Here is a 25,260-nt window from a genome sequence, read left to right as displayed (position 1 = left end):
TGGAAGAAATAAGCAAGAAGTAAGATGTTGTTCATATGAAGTGCTTTGATGAGAACATGTCCCATGCCATCTCCACAGAGAACGGAGGTCCCATTTACAGACCAAGGTTAAAATGAGAAGTGAGGACACGGCTGTGCACTCCCAGCCCAGGCGGCCCGGGGACAGACGGTCGCTCTGGTACTTCTGCGTTCTCTTGCCTTCACTGCAATCTCACCCTGATATCTGTAAGCCTCCTGCCCTGTGGTCCAGTTTTACCCTGGAACATTCACAGTAAAAGGTCACAGAGCCATGGAGAAAGGACCCACTCCCCAAATGCTAGGGTCTAAAAGAGCCATCTGACAAGGGGTGACAACACTGAACTGTGCCAGGGACCTGGGAGCCCCAACACATAAGGGAAAGTCACATTTGACACCAAAAATAAAACCGGGAATAGGAAAAAAGACTCGAGAAGTATGTGTATTAACTATTTCCGGTTAGTCTGTGACAAGATTTGTGCCTATGTGTCTCCTGCTGGGGGTGTTCACAGACACAAATAGAGCTATCTGTAAGACACCATAAGAATGGACAATGCTGTTTCTCCAAAATTTTATTTTAATTTAAATTACAGGGCCAGCCAGATATTCTGATAAGAAATTTACGTTTCCTCAGGAGAAAAGAAATGCTTTCATGGCATTGTTAACAACTGTATACATCTCCACTTTTTTTTTTAAAGGGTTAAAAATCACAATGAGTAACTGTAACTGACTTATGTAAAATTAAACCTTTATAACACAAAAAGAAACCACTTCCAGTATAATAGTTTTGGTAATATGAATATATTAAATGTTCATAACTTCAAATGCAACTTTTCAACTTTGAATGTTTTCACATTTTTCTTAAAAAACAGAAACAAAACAAGTCTTAACTCTGCCCAGATCCAGTGCTTCAGAGGCGTATGGGTTTTGACAGGCTGCACCCCCACTGCCTTCCACACAGAGGCGCTAGTGCCCGGGAGCCGCCCCCAAGTGGAAGCTGTTTCAAATTTGAAGAACCAGCTTGGCAAGGAAGGAAACCTTTCTTCCACTTGGTGTGACTAACGTTTTCATGCTAAACCCAGATACCAAGCACGAGACCACAAGAACCAGAACACTTTGTCACGGTCAAATCTGCCGTTCCCTTCCTAAACATCTTGGATATTTTCATTTCGAGGAGCTTGGGTTGCTTTCCATACTTCCGACAGAAAAACAAATTATTTTACACAGATTTTTAGAAAAGACAGCCTCAGAAAAACCAGTTATAACGTAGGCTGCCTTTTTAATGAGATGGAATAAAACAAATCTGTTTCCTGGAGCTATTTTCCCCACTGGTATTCCTATGAGGGCTGAAAACCTCATGCTTAAAACATCCACTGGGCGTCTCATTTTGCTGGCTGATAAATAATTCAATTAGTGAGAGAGGCTAGCAAAGAGTAATTATATAAATTTCTTAATCAGCTACAGCCATGCTGAATTCGAACTGGCAAACTCTGATTTGTTAAGTTATTAGTTGTGATCTTGTATTACTAAGATGAACAGATACCATTCTAGTAACTTTACACAGATATGGTCTAGGAGACACTGTTCTGCCGTGGTCACAGTAACAAAAAGTGGTGCAAAATCAGTTACTTCATAAATACTGATCATTTGCAGCATTAAGGAACAGGACATTAAAAAAAATAAATTTCCCCATGGGACACCTAGGACTAGGGACTCTTCTTTTCCTAAGAGAAGCCAAAGTTTTAATTACTCAATTTCACAACTATTGTACTGGATTACTTATTCTACAAAGGAAAAGGTGCTCTACAGAGGCTCCCCCCACACATGGAGAATCAGCAGTCATTTAACATAATCGGGGTCATTCGTATCTGGCAAATTCATGACTCATTTAAATGAATAAGGCCAACATCGCGCAGGAAAGCGTAGCCAACTGACTGACAGCTCCCCAGTAGGTAACTGAATACGAAGGATTGGTTTCCATTTTTTTTTTTTTTTTTTAATGCTGTGATACTTAAATGTTAAATCAGCATTTTCATGTGATCGGAAGTATTTCAATTACATATGAGCATTCATTTTTTTTTTTTGCAAAAACTCAATATTAGGTAATAGTTACATACTAATACAGTAACATTCCTCTGCTGTACAAATTAAATCATTTAAAAGAAATGAGCATTCTAAGAATTATATACAAAAGAAACCTGTAAGCATTGCTGAAATGAAATGCAAGGTGTCACTGTTAGCTCTACTGGTTTAAAATACCTTCCAAAGAGTAAAATTAACAAATACCCTTCAACATACCCAAGTTTACAAGTCTCAAGAAAATCAAATGTCAAAAAATTCTAGAAAGCTGTGAAAAGCATATATACATTTTCCTTATGACCTTATGAAGCTTCACACCTTCAAGAAGTTGCTATCAGTTTATTTGCACATCAACTTTATCCACCCAAAAAGCTCACATCTCGGATACAGCTACTCTCTCGTTTCAAATACAGCTCTGCTCCATCGTCCTTTAGTGAAGGCGTACAACCTTACCAAGAAGCCATGCTCAGAGATCAACGCAAACACGCAGGTTTCATCTGCTAACAGCAATCCCCTTCTTCCCCAACCCACACCACCGTCTATACACCTGCCTCCAGAAACCTAGCCACGTTCAGAACTCCTACAGCAAACAGAGTCCTTGAACCCTGAAACGACACAAAGATCAAGAGAAAGTCCACGTGTGCTCTAGTGTGCAAGAAAGCAGCAGCTACGTTCTCCAACTTGGACTAAAAAAAAAAAAAAAAAAACAAAGGTAAAATGAAAAACCGTTCACTTAACAGCAGGTTAGCAGTAAAGTTCCTCATGAACCGATAAAGAGCGCCTGATGCTGAATAGCTAACAGCAAATGCTGAATTTGGACTTAATATTTTAGATGTTGATTGGAAATTAGGCTTCTTGCTGAGCTGGTCTCTTCAAATCCCTGATCTGTTTAACTAAATAGGTCTTCTCATCGTTAAATTGTTCGTCCTCGGTCCTGTCATTCTGAAACTTGCTGAGGAACTCTATAAGTTTGGTCTGATTCTTGAGGAGGATGTCTAGGATGGGCTGCGTCTTGTTGGGATTGGCTACAAACACCTGCAAAGAGAGAAACCAGTGTCAGGCACAGGAGAGAATGGGAGCCTGGCAGTCCGTGGTCAAGGCAGCCGCAGAGGCTGCTGCTTGGGAAGACGTCATCTGACAAGAGGGGTGTGCATGTGTGTGCGTGCGTGTGTCTGTGAGGGGGAAGATTCCATGTGTCAGTCCAAAGGACTGATGCATTCATTCATGCTCTGAAATTCAGTAGCTGGTATTAAATACAGACTGTTTTTAGAATAAAATGGGCAGAAATTATATCTAGGCACAGAAAGCCAGAATGGATTTTAAGTACTGAAACCTCCAAGAAAAGGATTAAGGAATGGATTACCCTTTACTTTGTGATTAATAATATTCTATGCCAAAGATAACTGACACGCCTCCATAATATACATTTTTCTGATCCCCAGTCCAGATGATAAACCCTGTTTCTGGGTCTATTTAAATGTCATACTATACAAATGTGAACACTGACTGTTGGGTCACTTAGATTACCAAAATTAGGTGAGTAATAGTTCAATAACCGGTCAAGGAAATGAGATTAACAACTCTGGAGGAAAATACTGCTTACAGTTCTAGCACTCTACCTTAAAAACGTGGAAGGCCTCAAACTGGATGTTACGACTCTTGTCTCGTAGGAGATTCATCATTAATTTGAGGTTCTCTGGTTTACTGATGTACTTCGTCATAATTGTAAAGTTGTGTCTGTCTAAAAGTAGTTCACCGAGAAGCTGAGAAGACATTTAAACAATTAACTCTTACATTATCATCAAGATTTCAAGATTTAAAAGCAAAGTTTAAAAAGAAACTCCATCTTATAATCACTATTGTTAAGCACAGAGTGTTGTTAGCAGGTACTCAAATGGTCAGAAGGTAAGTTGTTGATAATTCTTATTTAACTACAAATCTTAGCCTAATTGAAAAATTATTTATCTGGACCTCCCAGGACAGAGGGTTCCAGGTTCAAAGGTGGAACACAGGGTACCCTTAAGCCTGTGAAAGTTATGCTTTCAGCGTATCAGCTTCAGGAAGGTCTATAAAAATGAGTATTTCTCTTTTCTGTCTTCAGCAAAGTATCCTGAAGATACTCCAATTTTTTCTTAATGACTCCTCATCATCACTAATGACATCAATTAAGCTTAAAAGAGCCTGTCTCCAGGGCTTGCTGAGTTTGAAAGAGTCTATTATACCCTATCAGTTCTTGGTTTTCACACTGTCATTGCTTGCTCTAGTTCGCAGTCACCCCTTCGTGTTGGCAGTGGGCCAGCTTCTACTGCAGCTTCTACTGTGGGTCTAGCGTGCCTGACCCATGGGGCTAGGGGTCGAGTTGCAGTCCTCGTGGACAGCGGCAGAAGCAGAGTGGTAGAGGGGCAGGCCCCGGAATCAGCCTGCCAGGGTTCCAATGCTGGCTCTGCTCCCTGCGAAGCTCTGGAACCTTGAGCACATTATTTAACTTTCCCTAAGCCCTAGTTCCTACATCTCATGAGACTGCAGCAAGGAAGAAAAGCATGGATATGTGCAAAGCACGTTAGACTTGAGTCTGAACAGAGACACGGGGTGAGGTCCAAGGGAAGCAAAATGTATGAATGCAGTTATGGATTTATTGCTTTAGTTAATTCCTTTTGGGATTCCTGGCTATGTTCTAGATACTTGGAAGTTGCCAGAAGACTGGTCTCTAGATAAGCAACATGTCGTCATATGAAATAAAAAATACCCTGACGTATAGGAGAACAAACCTATTCTGCTTAGGGTTTTTAAAGAAATTATAAGAAGAATTCAGAAGCTCAAGTTCAGGCTTCACATCAATCTGAATCACAAATAATACAACTTTCAAGGTAAGACCCAACAAGTATTGACTCTTATGAAGACTCTAGTTACTATTAAGTATGTGAAGGTTTGTAGCTTTACTAGTGTTCATTTTCTATCAAAGAAATACAGAACATGACCCATTTGGTTATCTGGAGATTATCAGTTTAGTTATCTGGAGGACGGTAACTGGTAATTCATTATATTTCTTTAGACATAAAAATAAAAGTCTGAGGTATTGCACAGGGAATATACATTTGCTGATAAAATAAATACAGGAATAATAAATGCCAATGTAGCTGCAAAAAAAGGAATAAAAATTAAAATTCATTTTTAAAGTAACACTGGTCCTCAAAATAGCTCCATGCGTTCATGAGGTGTTACGAAACTATAGGAGCCAAAGACTGGCTTTGTGTCCATGACTAAGGTCTTGCAACTGGTGGTCTTAACCTTCCTTTTCATGTTGGTAATTCCCAAGTGGCAGAAAGGTCTTGAAAGCTCTCCTCCTTATCTAAGCAGCACTAAAATTTAGAACTTGGTCAAAGTCTATTGATTTGCCAATAAACTACCTTGCTCCCCATCCTGTGAAGAGGTATTGGCCCTGGAAGCTACTACCCTAGGTAATCCTGCCTGATGTCCTTGGCCTTGGAAGACGCTGGCTCTATCCAGCTGCTCACATCTGTGTGATGCTGGGGAGACAGGGCATCTTGGCCGTGCGATAGAAAGGGGCTGCTGACAGAAGGCCATTTTACTGTGTGGACAATCACAGGGGAGCCTACACTGTATCATGAACCTTACAAGTATGTATTACATCATACTGGTGTAGCAAGAAGAAAATATCCTTAAACAGCCACCAGAAGTACCACAGCCCATTCACCACCCCCTGCCTCGCCCAAGATGAAAAGATTGGACTTATCCTTGGCCATCGCCAGCCAGCACTCCTAGGGAAGGGAGGAGGTTAAGGCTCCTGGATGCTGAACTACAGGCCAGGCTGGGAGCAAGGCCTGAACAGCAGCAATGAGTGGGAAGTGCCCCAGCCTGACCAGATCATTTCCTCAGCGACTCATTTCCAAAATGTGGTTATGACTGGTCCCCCACTGTAGGAGTCACAGCCTTAAGGGAAAAGGAGCCAGTAGCTGGCCTGATAGCAAGGATTCTTTTGGAATTTGGATGGTAGAGTGTTCTTATCAAAGGACACAAAGTACAAAAGACACTCCTAATGTCTTTTAGTCGGTTCCCACAGAAAGATAAGGTCTTCACGAGTGATGTCCCCATGGCAGGAAAGGAAGCAGGAATGCAGGCCTGATCAGATGAATGCAGACAGCTCTGATAGTAAGAACTCCGAGCAGAGTAGAATTTAAAGTGGACATGGCAAAAAGTATAAATGGAATTAGAATTTTCCCCAATCCTTTGTGATTTCCATCTATAGTTCCTGTCAGGACCACTTACTGACAGAGTGAGAGGTATGCTTTTATGAACTGCACTGAGAATTTTCTAGAGCAGAGGTCATTCAGCAAACGTTTCTGTAAAGGACCAGGTAGGAAACGTTTTTAGATTTTGCCGGCCATATGGTCTCTGTAGCAACTGTTCAAATCTGTTATCCTCTGAAACATAATATGTAAATATGTAAATAAATGAATGCATCTGGGTTCCAACAAATATTTACAAAAACAGGGAGCTGGATGTGGCCCATGAGCTACAGTCTGCCAAACCCTGTTCCAGAGTTTTAAGTCTGAAATTTAAATTTCAGACAGAACTGTCCATATCCCAGGTTGATACAAAGCAGCCAAAACTGCCTGTTGATCAAGATTTCATTGCTCATGTCCCCTCTGCGACCCCCCTGCTCCCGAAACAGGCCTGTGCTGTCCCAGGGAGCACAACAGCTACTGGGCCTTCCTCTGGTTGAGATGATTGTAAGTGTCAAAAATAGGCTTCCAAATGTAAAATACAGCACTGCTAAGAGGTAGAGACCACTTCAAAACTCCGTATATTCCACTTTGGTATCCCTATTCACAGGCAGGTGGGCAGGTGCCCTGTGTGGACCCCTGAACTCCTTCCTTTCCACAAAAATCTTGACCATGGAGAAATGTATTTTCCTCTCATAGGTCTAAGACCCATACAAGCATATCTCCCTTTCCCCCAAAGACAAGTTTCAAACACAGGGTGAAGAGAAGTAAACCACATAAAATAATCAGTCATACCTTGAGTGACTGTCTTTTTGTCACATAATTTTCTGAATGAAGTAACTTCTCATATTCACTGAAGAACTAAAAGACAAGAAAACATGTATCAGGGGTTATATTTTTAAAGATTGAAAGAGAACATTATAAAGCTTGAGCACAAACCTTTTTTTTTTTTTTTTTTAAGATTTTACTTATTTGCGAGAGAGTGAGAGTGTGAGCAGGGAGAGGGGCAGCAGGAGCAGGAGAAGGAGAAGTAGATTCCCTGCTGAGCAGGAAGCCTGATGTGGGGCTCGATCCCAGGACCCTAAGACTGTGATCTGAGCTGAAGGCAGATGCTTAACTAAGTAGCCACGCAGGTGCCCTTGAGCATGAACTTTTTTTTTTTTTTTTTTAATTTTACTTATTTATCTGACAGAGATCCCAAGTAGGCAGAGAGTCAGGCAGAGAGAGAGGAGGAAGCAGGCTCCCTGCTGAGCAGAGAGCCCGACGTAGGGCTCAATCCCAGGACCCCAGGATCATGACCTGAGCCAAAGGCAGAGGCTTTAACCCACTGAGCCACCCAGGCACCCCGAGCACGAACTTCTAACACCACAAAGGCCACCAGCTGCCCTTCTGTTTCACACAGCCCTCCCCAGTGGTGCTCAGAGTTCCTTAAGGGCTCTGGAGGATGAACTCCAGGAGTAGGGCTCCTGGGACTGACCTCACCCAGTGCTAGACTAGCCAGGTCCATATGGCTTAAATCTCGTCGTCTTCTGTCATCCAAACTCCGTATGCACAAAACATAACTCCTACCCTCCAACTGTTTCTTAAGGTAGAGTCAGCTTTCATTTCTTGGCGTTAGAAAATTTCTGTATAGAAAATTTCTCTATTTTACAGTTCAGTGAGCCTGAAGCACAACTACAGAGAAAAGCTACCCGTTCTTCCAGTGCATCAAGCAAAAGGAGAAAATAATCGAAAAACAGAGTAGGAGAAATTCAGCACTGTCAAATAGGTAGGTGTCCTTAGAGTAGTTGGGACTTGGGCTCAATCTTGACTAAGGGCAGCAATTTCATTTAGGAAAGGGGAGGAGGGAAGTGTTCTTCAGAGATAAAAAGGGAAGGACACCGCATGAGTGAAGATTGGAGAATGCACAATGTGACATACTTAGGAAGTGACACGTGTCCACTGCATTTACAAAACGGGAAGTGACACGTGTCCTCTGCATTTATAAAACAAACAAGCACAGCATCACCGGCTGGGTAAGGAGCAGAAACCCATCAAAGCAGGAGGTAAGACATGGAGACGAGGGACACAGAGGCCAAGGCCCCACCTGCTGCCAACTGTTTGTGCCTATGCTTTCCCATGGGTCTGTATACAGCAGGCACTAGCAAACTGCCACTCTTGGGCCAGATCGAGCCTGCCACCTGCTTTTATACAGTTTTGCTGGAACACAGCCATGCTCATCGACATCCTGCAAATGAGTCTGTTTGTGTATTGTTTATGGCTGCTTTCTCAGCACCACAGACAGGAGAGGAGAGGACAGGGAGAGGGGAGAGAGAGACACTGCATGGCCAGGAAGCCTCGAATATTTACTCCCTGACCCATTACAGAAACAGTTTTCTGACCCTTGCTTTTAGAGCTAACCCAGAACCTGTGCTTCTGTCTAGGCAGAGGTGGGACGGAGACCTCTGCAGAGAAGGATGTTAACCCACACTTCTGCTCAAAGGATCATCAAACCAACGATACAAACAACTGGATCTGTGTTCAGTCAGTGACACAGAATATGTTCCCCTCAAGTACTTGACAGAAAATGCAGGTTAAGATGGTCTGCGGCCCAGTTCTTCTGAGAAGCGTAAGCACAAAAGACTGTCCAGCCGGAGGACTGACTGAAGAGTGCCTGTGCAGTCCACGTGCCACACCCCCACCGCCCCCCCAGGGTAGTCGACTCTCTTCCCTGCGTTAGGAACCAGGGCGAGGACAGGCACCGCTGTGGCTCCTCCAAGATCTGCTCTTAGGGAACTAACCGCACTTTAGTTCGGCATCTCAGTCATCCTGAGGGCTGCGTCCACTGCATCCCACTCTGATCCAATTTCTCTGAGAACCCCAACGGGAGAAATGTGTTTTGTTTTACAGGTGCTGTGATTTTTTAATGGATTCTGTTTCCCTCTATCCTTCTGGTTATTAGGAAGCTCAGGGCCCAGGTGTGCAGGACTTCCGGTGACACAGTCTTATGTAATTGCACCCCTGGCCCCTCGCTCGCCTTTTTGATCCCTCAGATCTGACCTCACGGTCTACACACTTCTGTCAGCTGCCTCCCAGAAATTCTCCTAAAATCCTGTTAACCAACGTCATCCATTAATAACACGTAGGAAACTATTTGACTACAAAACTAAACCAATGTCACTGTTAGTTTGTACCTTCGGTGGGCTTTAAGCTAAGACACCAGTGTGCTCAGTCAGAGAATCCCTGAGACCTGGCAGCAACACAAACAAGCCGCCGACGTTTACAAGCTGCTCACCGTGTTCCAGCTGCCGCCATCATGCCCACGACACACACGTTCTAGGTCCTCACAACAACCCATGACAACAGAGATGCTGCTATTACAAGCCTTCATTTTGGGCTGAGGATTCTGAGGGCAGAGGGTGAAAGAAGGCAGCCACCCAAGGTGGGGCTGGGACTTAGAGCCAGACTCCTGACAGCCTCATGCCGAGCCCATGCTTCTAACTGCTGTAGAAAGGCCCCCATTTTGAACCAACACACATGCAAAGAAACATACTATACCCAAATGGAAAATTTAAAAAAACCAGATGACCAGCAATGTCTAAGCCACTCGTGAGGCCTTCTATGAGGGACTCCCTATGTACTGAACTTTGCATGATGGATGTTACTGAGTGGGAGGGAGAGAGGAGCACGCATGAGTTCAAAAGCGCAGATTCTGCCTCCGAGAATCTTACAATTTAGTTGAACAGCAAAGTGAACAATGAACAGTACGAACATAATGTGCCTAGGATTTCAAAAATTCACACGACCAGTGGAAGAATGGAAAGTTAGGCCAGATCTCATGGGTTAGATGGGAATTTTAAGGGGACTGTTACTATCCCAGCCTCTCTAAGCAGACACATCCAGTTGTAGACAGTACGGCATTAAGCTCGTCTAGCATTAGGAGGCGCTCATGGGTGTGGTGGGGAGCAGAGCCCGGGCACTGTGGCCTGAGGGCTGCTGTGCAGATCTAGAGCACTTGGGATTGTTGATGAACTTCCAGTTCAGTACCAGGCAGTGTGACATGGGCTTAAACCAGAAGGAACCCAACTGCTGGGCTAGTCCACTGTCCTCACTTTAAAAGGAGGACGGACGCCTGAGTCCCCCAGGGGTAACGGCCTTGGTCATGGCCACAAGAGGCAGCAGCAGAGCCCTCTAGCCTAGTGCTCGTCTCACCCTTGTGGTCACGCCCCTTCCTTCTCTCTCCCGGAAGCAAGCGATGGAAAGGAAGGGAGAGTTAAGTCTTATAATAATTTTCTTTTTATCTTAATTGTATATTGTCGTTCGGCAACAAAGCACTTTTACTTCCTTCCCTAAAGCAAGAAAAGATGCAAAGGGTACTGTGTCCATCAAAAAGATAAAATTCTACTCCTGACCAAGGTAAGACTCTATTACCTCAATTCAGTAGAGAAATGATGATAGTACCATGTAAAACCATTATAAACATATGCAAAATAAGTATCTGGCATAAAAATCTAACTTAAGTCTTTCATTTCTGGTACAAAACTTACAGTTCATTAGTGTGTGTGTGAGAGAGAGAGAGAGAGAGAGCACGTGTGCGCATGTGTGCGAGGAGGGCAAAGGGAGAGAGACAGAGAATCTTAAGCAGGCTCTACAGGCAGCACGGCCAGAACCTGACGTGGGGCTTGATCTTATGAACCTGAGATCATAACCTGAGCTGAAATCAAGAGTCATATGCCTTTTTTTTTTTCTTTAAGATTTTATTTATTTGACAGAAAAAGACAGCGAGAGAGGAACACAAGCAGGGAGAAGGAGAGGGAAAAGGAGGCTTCCCACTGAGTAGGGAACCTGATATGGGGCTCAATCTCAGGATTCTGGGATCACAACCTGAGCTGAAGGCAGACGCTTAATGACTGATACACCCAGGCGCCCCAAGAGTCATAAGTTTAACTGACTGGATGCCCCAGATGCTCCCAAACTTATAATTTTAAGGTACTAGTTCATATACTTACTTTATCATAATGTTGTTCCAAAAATTCTGCACTGAGCAATTTATGTCTTGTAAGTAAATCCTAGAGAAAGAAAAGACACAATTTTACAGTTGTTCTGCATTCAAATTCTTCAAAAAAGAGAATCCTAAAACATGCCACGCCACTTTACCTGATAAAAACTTGTTAAAAATCACTATACTTAAAAACATTTGAACATGAATTATATTCAAAATGCTGATTCTAGGTAAAAGTGAATCAAATCATTAATAATTTGAAACCGTGATTATAATGACTGTGATTGGTCACAGGTCTATAAATCTTAGACAGAAAAATTTAAAAACAAACATAAATTCAAAGAAATACAAATTCAAACAAAGGGAATAAAGCAATAAAGCGAAATAAAAGTAAATGATTGTGGTAAAATGTCAAATAGGGTACTGTTCCTGGTGGAGAAAGAGGAAATTTCTTTCATTAGAAAAAGCTGGAGGTTCCATTTTCTTCCTCCTAAATTCCATTACATTCAGTTTCATATCTAACGCAATCTTTTTCTTAGGGATAGAATTTTTAAAAACCCCACCACCTTATAAACATCAGCTCCTAAGTAAGCAGACTAAGGCTGCAAAAATGTAGAATCAAACCTCAGAATGTCTCAGAGTCCAATTACGCATGACTACAAACTACAGCTTATGCCTCACCCATATGGCCCTCCCACGATGCAACTCAAGGGTCATTCATTCAGAAAATATCTACTATGTGCCAGGTAAAGTTCTGGGTGCCGGGGCTACAAAGATAAAAAGATGTGGTCCCTGCCTTTAAGAACTTGGAAGTTAGCAATGAACTAGCCTTGGTCTCACCAGGTGGGAAGAGAATGGAACATGTGACAGCAGAAACAGTCAGTCACTACTTGGTGAATTAGTGAATTGAATACAATTCCTTTAGAGCCACCCACCGGAGAGCTTAGAGCCAATAATCCCTGTTCTCCAAACCAACTCTCCTTGTTTTCTTAGCTGTTGATGTTTGAGTGGCCCGGGTCACGATGAACTAGTGTTTCCTGACGTATGTCCAAGTGTACTGCCAGTCCTGAGAAATGCTCTATGGTCAAACACGTGTGGAAAGCACTACAACTCTGGCATCCTCGTGGGGATCTGGCAGGTCTCGAGTGATCCTGCAGGGAGCTCTTTTGTTGTCTACTACATGACTGCCCTTCCCTGAAAGGGCCTCCTCACACAGGCTTTCCCCTTGGCCTAGCTAACTACCACTTCTGAACCTTGCTCCCACATCACCGCCAAAGAGAAATCTTCCAGACTGGTCACCAGCATCGAAGCATGGACAGAGTTGTTTTTATGTCTGTGGGATTATCTGATTACCATCTCTCTCATGCTAGACTCTATGTTCTAAATATATAATAGTCATGTCTATTTTACTAATCTTTAAATCCCCAGCACCCATGCAATGCCCAGCACATAGTAAGAGCTTAATATTTGATAAATGAATGAACCAACAAAAGCAGGGAACAGTTTTGGGAAAATATTAGATCAAGCAATCTTCAAAGTATGCTTTTAAGAAGGCTTCTAACCACCCCAAAGATTTACAGGTGTTCAAACTGCTGGATAGGATATGTACTGTATGCCCAGGAAAGACCTATCTAATTTTTTCCAAATTCCCTTTGGGGATAAAATCGAGAAAATTAGAAAACCTGACGTTTGAGCATCCTCAAGAAGCTGGAAAAGAAATGCCATGAAGCTTCCCCAAATGGGGCAGGAGATGGTGGGGGCAGGGAGGGAAAGGAGAATTTGTATCTTAGCATACTGGCCCGCAGGAGTCAGTTATCCGGGAGCCAGCTATCCAGGAGAGAGGTACACAAGACGTCAAATACATCAAGGATGCTTGTTAAAGGCCTTCCTCCTCCATGCTACTGTTGTCTGTTTACGGCGGTCCTCCCTCCGCAGGACCCTCAAGGGCAAGGATTTGTTTTGTTCACTGTTGAGCCTCAGCACCTAACAAAACAGTGCCTGACACGGGGCTGGCACTCAGGCTCTCAGGCTCCAGGTGTGAGCTGCATGAACAAATGAGTAAGCCAATTAAGGGATTAGTGTGTCGGGATCCGTGCAAAAGTAAGCGTCATTTCTACTTTTTCTGTGGTTAAGTCATCCTGGAGACCAATATAAGGAAGTACAGCAAAAGGAACCCAGTGTTTGTGGCTTTGCCGTAATCTGACATAAGAAAATGCCCAGGGCAGGGGTCTTAAAGATAGTGGCTCTCAACTGGGGTTGATACTAGGGACAGGTAGGTATAAAATATTGCTCTAGAAAGCAAAAGTCTAAATATGTGGTACAACAGAAGTTGTTCTGAGTAAGGAAAGTACTCTGAAGGATAGATCTCAAACAGAAGCAAGAGCCTCACAGCTGGGCCGGACAGGAAAAGGGGGACTCAAACATCTCGCCATTTGGGGAAGATTCTATCACCGTCTGGTTTCAAGACACCAGGAAACTCAGGAACCTGCTGTCAATTTGGGAATCAAATCTCACAGCCTTGGGATTGGGAGACTGAAGGGGAGCTCTGAGACTGCTGAAGTAGGAGCCAAACCCCAACACAGCACAGGATGAAAGCTCCTTGTCAAGACAGGACACACCAGGGCCTGGACAGGAGTGACACATCTGTAGGAAAGGAGCAACTGCTGAGAGCCAGCCCCGAAGAAGGCGGATTCTAAGCAGGGAAAAGAGGTGGGGACTTGGGCAGAGCCTCTACCTACTGAGAGATGAGAAGGAACCTCAGCCTCGGGGCTAGAGCCAAGAGCTCTGCTGAGTTTAAACCACAGTGGGGGACAGAACTCAACGGAGAAGACAAAGGGGAAAGGTCATGCAGTCAGCGGTCAGCAACCTGCAGAATTTCCAGAATGCCCTGTAGTCCCAGACCAGGAGGTGCTGGGTCTGCTAGCAGTGCGGGGAAGGAGTGGGATCTCTGATTTCTTCCCTAAGTTCTAGTATACCCCAGGCCCTGGCAGGACTGGGAGGAAGGCAGGGGTCATCTCCCGAGCCCAGCAGAATGAGCAGCCAACTTTTAGGGTATGCTAATTTGAAAAGATTCTTAAAAGCTCGTAAGTTGGGGCCTCAAACACCATGTGGCAGAGATGGCCCTGGGGTCCCTGAGGTAATGCCACTCGATTTCACAGAGCCCTGGCAAGCTGTGTGGCTCGTTTTCCTCCTTGGTGCTTGACCATGTCCCAAGACAAAAGACTCAATTCTCCCAACTGTGTGATTCTCCTTCGGAGCTCTTAAGGGTTAGAAAGTTCTCCCTCCGCTGGAGTCAAACCTATCCCCTGGTTATTTCCAGAAATTGCCAGAGCCGACAGAAATAGGTTCAACCCACTTTCTACAGGTCCCCACCTCACATACATGTGGTGCTCTCACAGCAAGTTCCTACCGAGTCTTCTCTTCTCCAGGCTAAATACGTCCAAGTTCCTTTAACCACTCCTCACACGACAGGTTCTGAGTCCCCCTCACCATCTACTGTCTTCTGAAAGTCATATATTTGTCTATGTGCCTCTTAAAGTGTAGTGCCTGGAATGGAGCACATTTATGTGTTGTTACCTTAATGGCTTATAGTGGGGGGAGACCATCGTCAGCTCCTTAGGTCAGACACTATGTGGTCGCATGTAGCTCTGGGGCAGCAGCATCACACTTGTTTAATGTTACAGGACGGATTCAGAATTTTGTTTCCTCAGAGTGGGCTCTGGAGGCAGACTGCCTGGGTTCAAATTCTGGCTTCCCCATTTACAGCCTGACTTCACCCAACATTTCTAGACTCCAGTTTCCTTATCTGTAAAGGAGATGGTTGAGTCGGATATGAAATTGCCTACATTTTAGTAACTATTACACTTAGAAAGTATTATACTGAGTATTAACTATATTATTATGTCTTATTCCCACATCCCTTAGAGTTGGGTCCTCAAGGGGAAGACCTCAGTCATCATCCTGTTCCATTATGGCCTCTGCAGATTGCTGTGAAGCCTTATTCTAGGATCACCACTGTCTGCTATCTCTCCCTTCATAGCTATCACCTCATATTTGATAAGAAGGCCTCCTCACCCTTTATCTAAGTTATTAACAATGTTTAGCTGGGCTGAGACAAAGCCCAGTGAAAAGCCACAAGAAATTTCTCTCCGGGGTGATGGCAAATCCGTTCTCTAGCACCTTATGGATAGGGGATTCATTTAGATGTAAATCACCACGCTGAAACTTTAGTTCCTTTCTTTTCATCAATTCCATAAAAACAAATCTGTATGATTATTCAATATCCAGTATATCCTTATGGTCATAAAGGGATAATTCTAACAGTTACTGTTTTCTGCACACACACTGTGTGGAGGCACAATAACCTTGACATACTAGTACTATCACCTCCAATTTAACAGATTAAGAGCTTGAGATTAAATCCACAGCAGAGCTGGGAAATGAACCCAGGCAGCCACACACTCTTATCCCTTCAGCTACTGCAACTACGAGATTAATAGGACTGAACTTACTCTTCGTGAATCCATGCTGGCTGTGGGTACATGGTTTCCTTTCCAAAATGCTCAGAAATCATCTCTTTAGAAATACTTTCTAGAACCTTACACAGGTATAACATCAAGCTCCAAGCTCCACCAGCCTCTCTGGGGAATCTACCTTCTTTTATTCTGGAAAAGTTGGAAATATATTTGTTGGCCTTCTGATGCCCCTCCCCATCTCCTTAAGTCCTCAAAAAAGAAAACACGAACAACATTTGGCCACTGATTTACTATCTTAGTACATATTCATTCAAGCTGCAAATCGTGGACATATTTAGAGCAGATAGTTTTGTTGCTTTTTTTAAAAAAATATTTATTTTTTTAAGTAACCTCTGTACCCAAAATGGGACTCAAACTCATGACCCCGAAATCAAGAGTCACATACTCTTCCGACTGAGCCAGTCAGGTGCCCCTGGAGCAGGTAGTTTTAATTTCCTTTTGAGACTCAGCACCTGGTTCCACAGACTCTAAACTCAGGTTTATGGATGAGCTGCATTTCTCTGACAGTTTTTATATGCAGGGTGCATTTTCTGGAGACATGGGTCTGGTCATATTCTTCAAGGATAGTGCAAGCCATAGATCTAGCCTTCTCTTTCCATGACACAAACAGTCTCTCAAAGAGGACACGAGCAAACGAGGAGAGGAGAGTCCTCCGGCAGGAAGTGTAAGACTGTCCCTGTGCTGACCTGGGCTCCTTCTAGGAAGGGTGGGGAGGGAAGGTCTGCCTGACAGCTCTGTGTCGCTAGCTCTCTCCATGCTGTCTTGCTTTGGACTCTCCTTGATTTGGTTTCTTGGGAGAGCTCTCTGTTCAGGGGCCTCTTGAAAGGGTTCCTCCCTTGCCGTGGTCAGGAGCGGCTGAGACACACAGGCCAGGGTAGCTTCTCAGCGCGCCTCTTCCACAGTCCACCCCTGGCATCCTGCACTGTACTAGAAAGCTTCCCTTCCTCAGTAGACCTACCTGCCAGGCGCTGCCCAGTCTCTGCCTCTCTGGCTAATGTGACCTGACAGGGCAGCTTTCCCCACAGGGATTCCCACCACTGCTTTCTTCCCTGGTGAGAATGTAACTCCAAGCAGCAGCCCTAACTGAAGGCTGATCATGAAATTATTGGCAAGGCCAACGAAGACGGTTAGAGACTGTGCCTAACCCTCCGGCCCGTGTAAACAAGGCTCTCTCACCCACCGGCCAGCTGTGCTGCCTGCGCCCTCTGGGTCAGGCCCTGATGTGCGCTCCTCTGCTCTTCCCCCACCTGCCTCTCCCACAGTGGCCACCCTCAGCTCATGGCTTGCTTTCTGCACAGATCTCTTCCCAACACATAGGGTTACTGTACCTCTCTCCGAAACAGGCCTGCTGCTTTGGAATGGGGTATCCCCTTCCACCAATATATCCTAAGTATGAGTCCTAGCCCCAAAATGCAGGGACACAAACGACATCACATTTGTGGCTGTGTTATAAAACCAAATTAAAATTCATTTTGTTTTGTACATTGACATAAAAATATCTAAGATCTTACCTAAGGCTTCTGATATCCTCTTTAATGGTTTCCGGGAAATAAATCTTTGGGCACCTCTTACACTATTACCTTATTCTCGTTCCAGGAGAAACCCTAATGGCCAGCTCCCCAGGTTTTCATCCTGTTTTAAGAGTGTTCATTCACCATGAGGGACAAATTTTACCCAGGAACCAAGGTGTGTGCTCATTATCTCAAGGGTTCTTTATCGTCATAAACCCTCACAAGAAAAGTGGCTACTTCTCACTAAAACAGTGTTCATGGTTTCTGAGCAAAGTAGTCCGCGGGTTACTATATTAAATTCTGATTAAAGTAGCAGTAAATATTCACTTAGGAGGGCAGACATTTTATATAAGGGAATGTAACATCTAAAAGCTTACTTTCATTGTGAAGAATGCTAATAATTATTGCTGCTTTATGTACAGTAAACAGCATAGAACCTTGCAATTCAAAACAAAAATGCACGTGTTGTACAGTGGTATCGTATCAGATGTGTATTTAGTTTATACAAATATACAACAGGGAGATGAGGTATACAGGAAAGAGAGGCTACAGAGTATCTTGGATAGTGCAGGTGATTCTGCTCTCTTTCCCCCAAGCATTTGACAAACAAGCTTTGGCATGAGCATGAGGTAGGAGAGCTCAGCCCACCGTTCCCTTGGGGCTGTCCACAACATGGAAATCTCTGTCCTGATTGTGGTTCTAGTACTTGAAGACGTGCCTATTCCAAATTAGCACGGCCTGAACAACGACTTTGCCTGGTGTTTAACCAAAGAAACTCCTATAGTATGTTTCAACACAGGGGAAAAACCTGTTAGACGTTCATGTATCAATATACCACACCTAATGGGTAATTTAACAGAAAAGTGTAATTTTGATCACACCAACCACACTTAGAGAGCTTACAGTCCAACTCATCCACCCCTTTTAAGCGGCGACTCCACCGCATACACCTAAGTCACACAGACTCACATAAAACGTTATCTTCTCTCTTCCCGCTAGAGGGCAGCCGTGTATAGACTTGGAGCTTAGAGAGTCCGGGGGGGAAAAAAAACAGCAAACCAGTTAATCAGACTTACAAGGTATTTAGAATTCTATAGTTTTACGTTACCTTGAATGTGGCAAATGCATCTGACGCTATGTCAAATGTTGACATTTCGACATATCTGAAGAAATCATAAAATTGTTCTGACCACAAAATGATTTTTGCAAGTGGTTCATGTCTGATGCATTCTCTCAACATTATTCCACAATTTAGAGCTATTTCTGGAGATTCATACCTACAAAAAGAAAACAAACCATGATTGCTGTTTTAAAACTCCTCTAACACTGAACAGCTCAAATTTTTAGAACAAGAAATTTCAGATGTGTCCTAATTAAATGACCAGAGCAGGTTACTGCTTAGGGGTAGTTATTCTAGAAGGCATGCACACACTAGCTGGTGACAAATGCTTCAAGCCAAAGAAAAATAACGATAAATAAATAATAAATAAATGTCATATTTTAGCTAAAAGATTAGAGAAGTATTTAGGGTCACACCTTCAAATAGGGGTAAGATTTACGTGTGGTGCTCTTAAGACTTCAGAAAAGCCAAAAGCTGAAACCAAAAACCATTATGAAACAAAATGGCTTCTCTAATTCCTAGTATCCAAAACAGCATTTTGATATCCAAAACAGTATATCAAATATACAGCATTTATACTTCATTGTTTCAATATAATAGTCAAAACAGAACCTTCAAGACTCTTGGCAACGTGAACCCTACAAAGTTGAAAGCCTGATTTGAGGAGGTCACAGTCTGTTTGTCAAGGAGAGCCTGGAGGACTCCCCCAGTGGGTGCTGGGGATACCCTGGCATCAGTCACGCACACACGGTTGTGTCTCACCTCGATCAGGAAGGAGCCCCACTTTCCTCTCAGCTGCGCTGCCCAGTCCCTTCTGACGGGGGTCCAGCCTCGCGGACAGCCCCCGGCCCCTCCACTGCCTTTTGGGCTGCATGCACCGGCTTCATGTCTTTCCCACGTACCGGCTCCTCAACCCTCCCGCACTCCTTGCATTTCCCAATGTTCTGCTTGCAAAAGACCTCTTCCTGGCTAAAAGAAACGTCTCTCAAAACGTAAGTTCTACTTAGTGTCCCCACACGGCCAACCTTTGCATCTCTGTCTTTGAAAAAGGAAAAGAAAAACCTCTCTCAGTTCTCCTTTCTACCCCTCAGACCGTTCCTATTTCTTGCCTGGCTGAGGGCCTACCTCCGTGGCTGCCAGCCTACCCGTGATTGCCTGTACACTTTCATGGCTCCCACCATGACTCCACAATTCCCCTACTCAGGTCTGCTCCTAAACTCTAGTTAGGCATTTTCTGTTGCCTCTGGACAACTTCAGTTAAAAGTCTACCAGAAGCAGTACATATCTAAATTCAAATCTCATCTCCCTCCGCAAAACAGCCGCCCTCCCCTGCTTCCTCATTTTTATAACTTGGCGCCACGATTTTGTTTCAGATACCCAGGTCTAAAACAGGTCTTCCAGAACTTTCTCATCTGATAATGTAAGTGTTCTATACCTGTGCTGTCCACTGTGGTAGTTACTGCTAGTCACATGTGGCTAGTGAGCACTTGAAATTTGGCTAGCTGACTGAGGGACTGAATTCTAAATGTTATTTAATTTAAATTGATTTAAAGCAAAATGATGGAGTGTGTTTAGGAGGTACTGCTTTGGACAGAACAGTTTATACCTTCCCCCTTTCAGCACATCCAAACCTTCCCATCTTTGGTGTTGCCACGACCCATCCTTTTTAATGAGACTTCTCTGAAATATTTTAGTTTCATTTCTTTTCATCCGTCCCCACTGTTGCATTAACTCTCCCCTAGAGAAAGGCAGGAGCTCCCTGACCAGTATCTTTGTTTAAGCTGTGTCTAACCCATTTACCCAATACACTAGGGTATCAATAGCATTTCCAGTTCAGGAGTTCCAAATGATTTCTACTTGCTAATCAAAGACAAATTTCTGGGCTTAATGCCCAGGCTTCCCGTCATGAGATCTGTTCCTACCGTACAATGTCCTCTCTCACTCTGCCATCAAGCACTCACTCCTATTTCCTTATTGCTGCCCATCACTATGTTCATTCCTATCCCTGGACCTAATCTCCTTTTTCCTAACTATGCAAATTCCAAACCTTTGGAACTCCAATCATTAGACTCACCCCTTTTACCAACCCTGTGCCCTCACTGACTAAACACTTCCTCCCCTGAAATCCTACAATACCACTCATTCTCTAGCACTGGTATCCCTCTGTTGTACACAGGTTCATCACAGAACTTCAAGAAGCTCCAAATGACTCTTTTGTATCATGTGTGGTCCAGCAACTAGAATGCTGACCAGCGCTTTGGTCCTGAAAATGTCTGCTCACAAAATGGCTGATTGTACAATTCACCTTTACCGACCTTAATTTAATAATCAGGAGACTAGAAAGACAAGAGTAAGACAGTTTGGTACAACAAGTTGGGCAGGTTTTGATGGTGGTTTGTCAAGCTTGTCTTAAATGATTAAGCCATAAACCATTGAGTACAGGGCAGACAGTTATGCTGCACAGCCTGTTAGCACTAGGGAGGAAAACACATCAACGTCAAGTCACCAGAGGAAAAACTACTGCCTCCAGATGCCTTTGAACACTAGCAACAAGATTACATTCAAGTACACATGGACACCAGCAGCAGAAGTCTCTCCCTGATGTCTAACAACAAAGTACTTCCAGCCTATGCAGGTGGTCATGTTGCATGCAAACTGTCTCAACTCAGGAACTAAGGTACAGAAGCTTGAAGGTTCCTTGAGGAAATGGCTGTTTCCACGTCTGGGGCAGGAACCCGTACAAAATGAGCAAGGGACATCTTGTGCCAGAAAGCATGAAGCAGTCAAAGACTAACAGGGTCTTGCCAAAAGGACATGAGTACCAACTTGAAGGAGCTTCCCAATGGCCCAATGATGACACAATGTGGATATAAAAATATGGACATAATGACTGCAATGGACTGAAATACATCAAATATATGGAAACTCCCCCTACCCCCAGACTTGAGTTCATAATGACTAGTTCACCAATTTAAAAGAACAGAGGACAAAGAAACACACTAAATGAAACCACAGGGATGCAAAATCCAAAATATGTCATTTTTCTATAGAACAAATGACCCAGTTGCTTCAACAGGTAAATGGTTTTAAAAAAAAAAAAAAAAGAAAGAAAGAAAGAAAGAAAAGAAAAGGCATAAGAGTCATATGAACCAAATACGGTTTGAGGACCTTGCTTGGAACTGGATTTAAACAAACTAACTGAAAAATGGCACTTTGTGGGTGAAAATCCGGGACATCTGAACACTGAGTATAAGATAACATTGGGTTTGTATGTGGTATCACGACTATGGTAAAAAAAAAAACAAACCCTCGGACGTTTATGTCTAAAATCCTAGGGATGTGTGTAAGGAGGGAGAGGAGGCGGCAAGGGTTACCCGTAAGAGTGACAGGAGGTTAGTGACAGGCAGAGCTGGGGAAGGGGTAGGAAAAGGCTGGTTATTTTCTTCCCTCCAGCTTTCTGCACATCTTCTGCTCTAAAGGCTAAAAAGGGGAGACCAATACCAGCTGCATTTTCTAAGCTTCTCCCCCCTCACGGAGTTTTCTGCTCTGGCCCACTCACATGAGAGCTTTCAATTCTTCTTTAAATTGTACCTTAAAATTCTCACTTTACATGATGTTTAACAATATTTATATCATACCTCTGGCTACTTTCAAGTGAAAATATAGGCAAACTAATTTACAGATTTTAATAACCACTGCTTTCTATGGAAAGTAAATACTCGGTTTAAAAATACACAAAGGCATCTGGAAGGTGCTCTAAGAACACCAAATTTTCAAACTACTCACTACATGTTTACACACGCAACTCTGGATTGGTAACAACAAAAAATTAGATGCCAAAAGTTTTGTATGGCAACATCTGAAGAAGCAACATAGATATTTAGAAATAGAAAGAAGGAAATAGAATGCTGGCATCAAACACATGCACTGACTCATGCTCTGTCTAAACAAGTCTGAACTTGGGGGAAGTGTTAAACTGCAGAGATATGAATCAGAGGGAGGCAAGCTATAAAGCGAGGGGTAGGAGAGCAAGCTGATTCACGCCAACAGTGATGCCAGTAAAAAGCTTGTCTGCCAATTTAATAGAACAGCACCAATGCTGGGACAAACAGATGCACAACAGACCCAGAGCTGGCAAACAACCCTTGTGCAAAACGACAGGGGGTGACCTTGCCAATCAGGGAGGCTCACTCCTGAGGGAGAAAAGGATTTGTTTTCTTTTGTTTTGTTGAAGTTTTCAGGCTTTTTTGGCTTTTGTTTGTTTGCTGATAGTAACACACTACCATAAATGCCTGCTTATCAGCCCAGTCATTCATTCCAGGAAGATGCAAGGTGAGTTACCAAGTAAGTGGGTTAGTGAGTGGACACACACAGGTAAAAAGCAAAGGGCAGACTTCATAAACATGTCCTTTGTTGACACAACACAGATAAGCTATATAGCACCTGAGCTCTACTTCCCAGGCAGCTTCTACTCCCTCACAGTGTGCAGGTCTGTCCAAAGAAGACGTCTTGAAACACATCATTTAACTGATAGTTCAGAAAACCTCTTAAAATCTAAGGACTAGAGGTAAGACCACAGAAGACTTTTTCCTTCAGTTGTATAGGATTTGAGAATTTAAGGGCTCATGATTCACCTACCTTTTAACTCCCATATGGGAGTTTAGCTCATTGGCTGAATTTTAAGGAGGGAAATGTGTTAAGATGTATGGAAAAATGAACTGATTGAACTACAGAGAAAATACTTTCCCACATTTACCATCTTGTCTTTGCCCAAGACCATCTTTCCTTTTTATTTTTCAACTGAGAATATAAATTTTGTTTTGTACATACCCTTTCAATAACATGAACAAAATATTCTGTTGAGTGCAGATGTATTCAACAGTAGGAGTTCTTGTACCAATTTGTCTTCTGAGAATATTGTTGAAAATTTGAGCCACGTCTTTTTTGCCCTATTAGGAATACAATCATTAAAATGTTTACCCGACTAACCGCCAAAGAGCCCATCCACCCTCCCAAGTAAACTCAAATTAATGCATTGCATTTTTGTAAGTATGACTGAATATCTGACTTTAAAATGTTCACAGATATTAAATGTTCGTATTTATTTACAATTCCAGATTCTATGTTTTAGTAGTACACTGTTTTTAACATGAGCAATTTATGTTCACAAAGTGAAATCTTACTGCATATAATTTCAACCATTTCTAGCCCTTCGGATCATATGGACTCACATATGAAAAATAAAACCCTGCTATATGCTTACAGTGTTCAGGTATCTGATTCCCACCCATATGGAACAAGCAGCCTCAAATAAAATGCTCGTGTTGTAAACAATACATATAATTTCCTTTTACAGTGATAGAAGGAAGAGAAGCTGCCTTCTGCTAGTATAATAAAACTGAAAGAATCCTGTAAACAGCTGAGCTTTCATGGCAAGTAGACATATACCCCTATTAAACGAGACCTACTTTAGAGAGATTTTATGTAGATTAATAATGAAGGCTCTAAGTACCACAAGATACAGAAATTCAGAGATCAGAACTATACAATCATCTTGTACCAAACAAAATAGAAGGGCTTTACTGCTATACAGTGAACCTTATAATCAGAAAACTGCCCAAGAAATTAACACACGAAAATAAACCCCTGAGATTTTTCAGAATGGCCACCTGGTGCGAGGCTGACAAGCCTGCAGGAGAGTAAGTGAAATGAGACCTTTCCAGAGCCAGAGACCATCCTGTGCCCTGCGCTAGGTCAGGAGAAGCAATGGCAATCTCTAAGAATACACATCAAGGGCACACACTGCTCTTAAATTTGAGTCTCAAATGAATATTAAATTCAGTGTCCAGGTCAGGGAATAGATGAATGGACAAAGCAGAAGGAACACTGCATTCCCAACTTTGCAGAGGAAATAGAAATTGCTTTTGGTGGAATTTGATACACTATTAAAAATACATGATATCATCTACACATGGGAAGTAACTTTATCATCTGTTCTACAAAGTAAATTTTTATTGTCCTTTAGTATTAAAATTCTATTCAAGTAACCTATGAACCACACCCTCCCATTGCTCTCCCAAGTTGGATCTGATTACCCGTCTGCAGTCCTCTCCCCTGGTTTTTCAAGCACCTGGACAGACACCGAACCGATCACTCAGGACGATAAACCCTGGCCTTAAAACAAAGCACACCCATGACAAAGACTCAGAGGAACCTGCTCATACCCAAGCCCTTCATTACCGTATCGACTTCTCAGACTACCTTTCAGACTGGAATCAAGGACCATTACTGTCACTTTTAAATTCACCGAACATCTGATACGGCACGATTCAGCTGTAAAAGCTCAGCTGTAAAAGCTCGGGCAGTGATATTAAATGCCTCCCAGGGCCAGGCAGGAGCCAAAGCTGGGTGAAGCAGGCCCTGAGACAGAAAAGCAAGCTGCTGTGTGCAGCACACCCCAGTGTGCCAAGAGGTGGGAGCTGCTCCATTTCAGCTGAGAAGCCAGGTAGGCTTTGCAGGCTCAACGTTGCCAGAGTCAAAATTTTCAAGAGAAGCCAGAAATTCTAGTCTTCTTTAGATTGTTGACTCCTTGAGAACCCAAGGCCAGTGAATTATGTAAAGCAGCAGCTCTTTATTAAATATAATGTAAATAAAGGACACAACAAATACCTAAGAAACTTCACACACACTATGGGGAGAGAGGAGGCGGCCCTGCACCCCTGCCCGGCTCCGCTTATGGGGCAGGCAGCCGGCGCCCACTCACACGGCAGGAACCC

The 25,260-nt window shown here is 43.2% G+C and overlaps 1 protein-coding gene across 1 annotated transcript in view; it reads right to left on the bottom strand.

The window, feature by feature from the left end:
* Positions 1-571: 571 nt before the first annotated feature.
* Positions 572-25,260, bottom strand: part of CAB39 (calcium binding protein 39) — an 86,417-nt gene continuing 61,728 nt past the window's right edge. The window contains exons 4-9 of the mRNA XM_045078881.1: positions 23,315-23,433; positions 18,473-18,641; positions 11,326-11,385; positions 7,133-7,198; positions 3,713-3,856; positions 572-3,128 (exon numbers count right to left, since the gene is read on the bottom strand). Of these exons, the coding sequence (XP_044934816.1) occupies positions 2,940-3,128; positions 3,713-3,856; positions 7,133-7,198; positions 11,326-11,385; positions 18,473-18,641; positions 23,315-23,433 (747 nt within the window). The 3' untranslated portion in view covers positions 572-2,939. The remainder of the gene's footprint in view (positions 3,129-3,712; positions 3,857-7,132; positions 7,199-11,325; positions 11,386-18,472; positions 18,642-23,314; positions 23,434-25,260) is intronic.

Source organism: Mustela putorius, unplaced genomic scaffold (genome assembly GCF_011764305.1).
Source record: "Mustela putorius furo isolate JIRA1106 unplaced genomic scaffold, ASM1176430v1.1 tig00000275_pilon_pilon_pilon, whole genome shotgun sequence".
Taxonomy (NCBI): domain Eukaryota; kingdom Metazoa; phylum Chordata; class Mammalia; order Carnivora; family Mustelidae; genus Mustela; species Mustela putorius.
The sequence above is the reverse complement of the archived record's forward strand: the minus strand, read 5'-3'. Positions and strand labels throughout refer to the sequence as shown.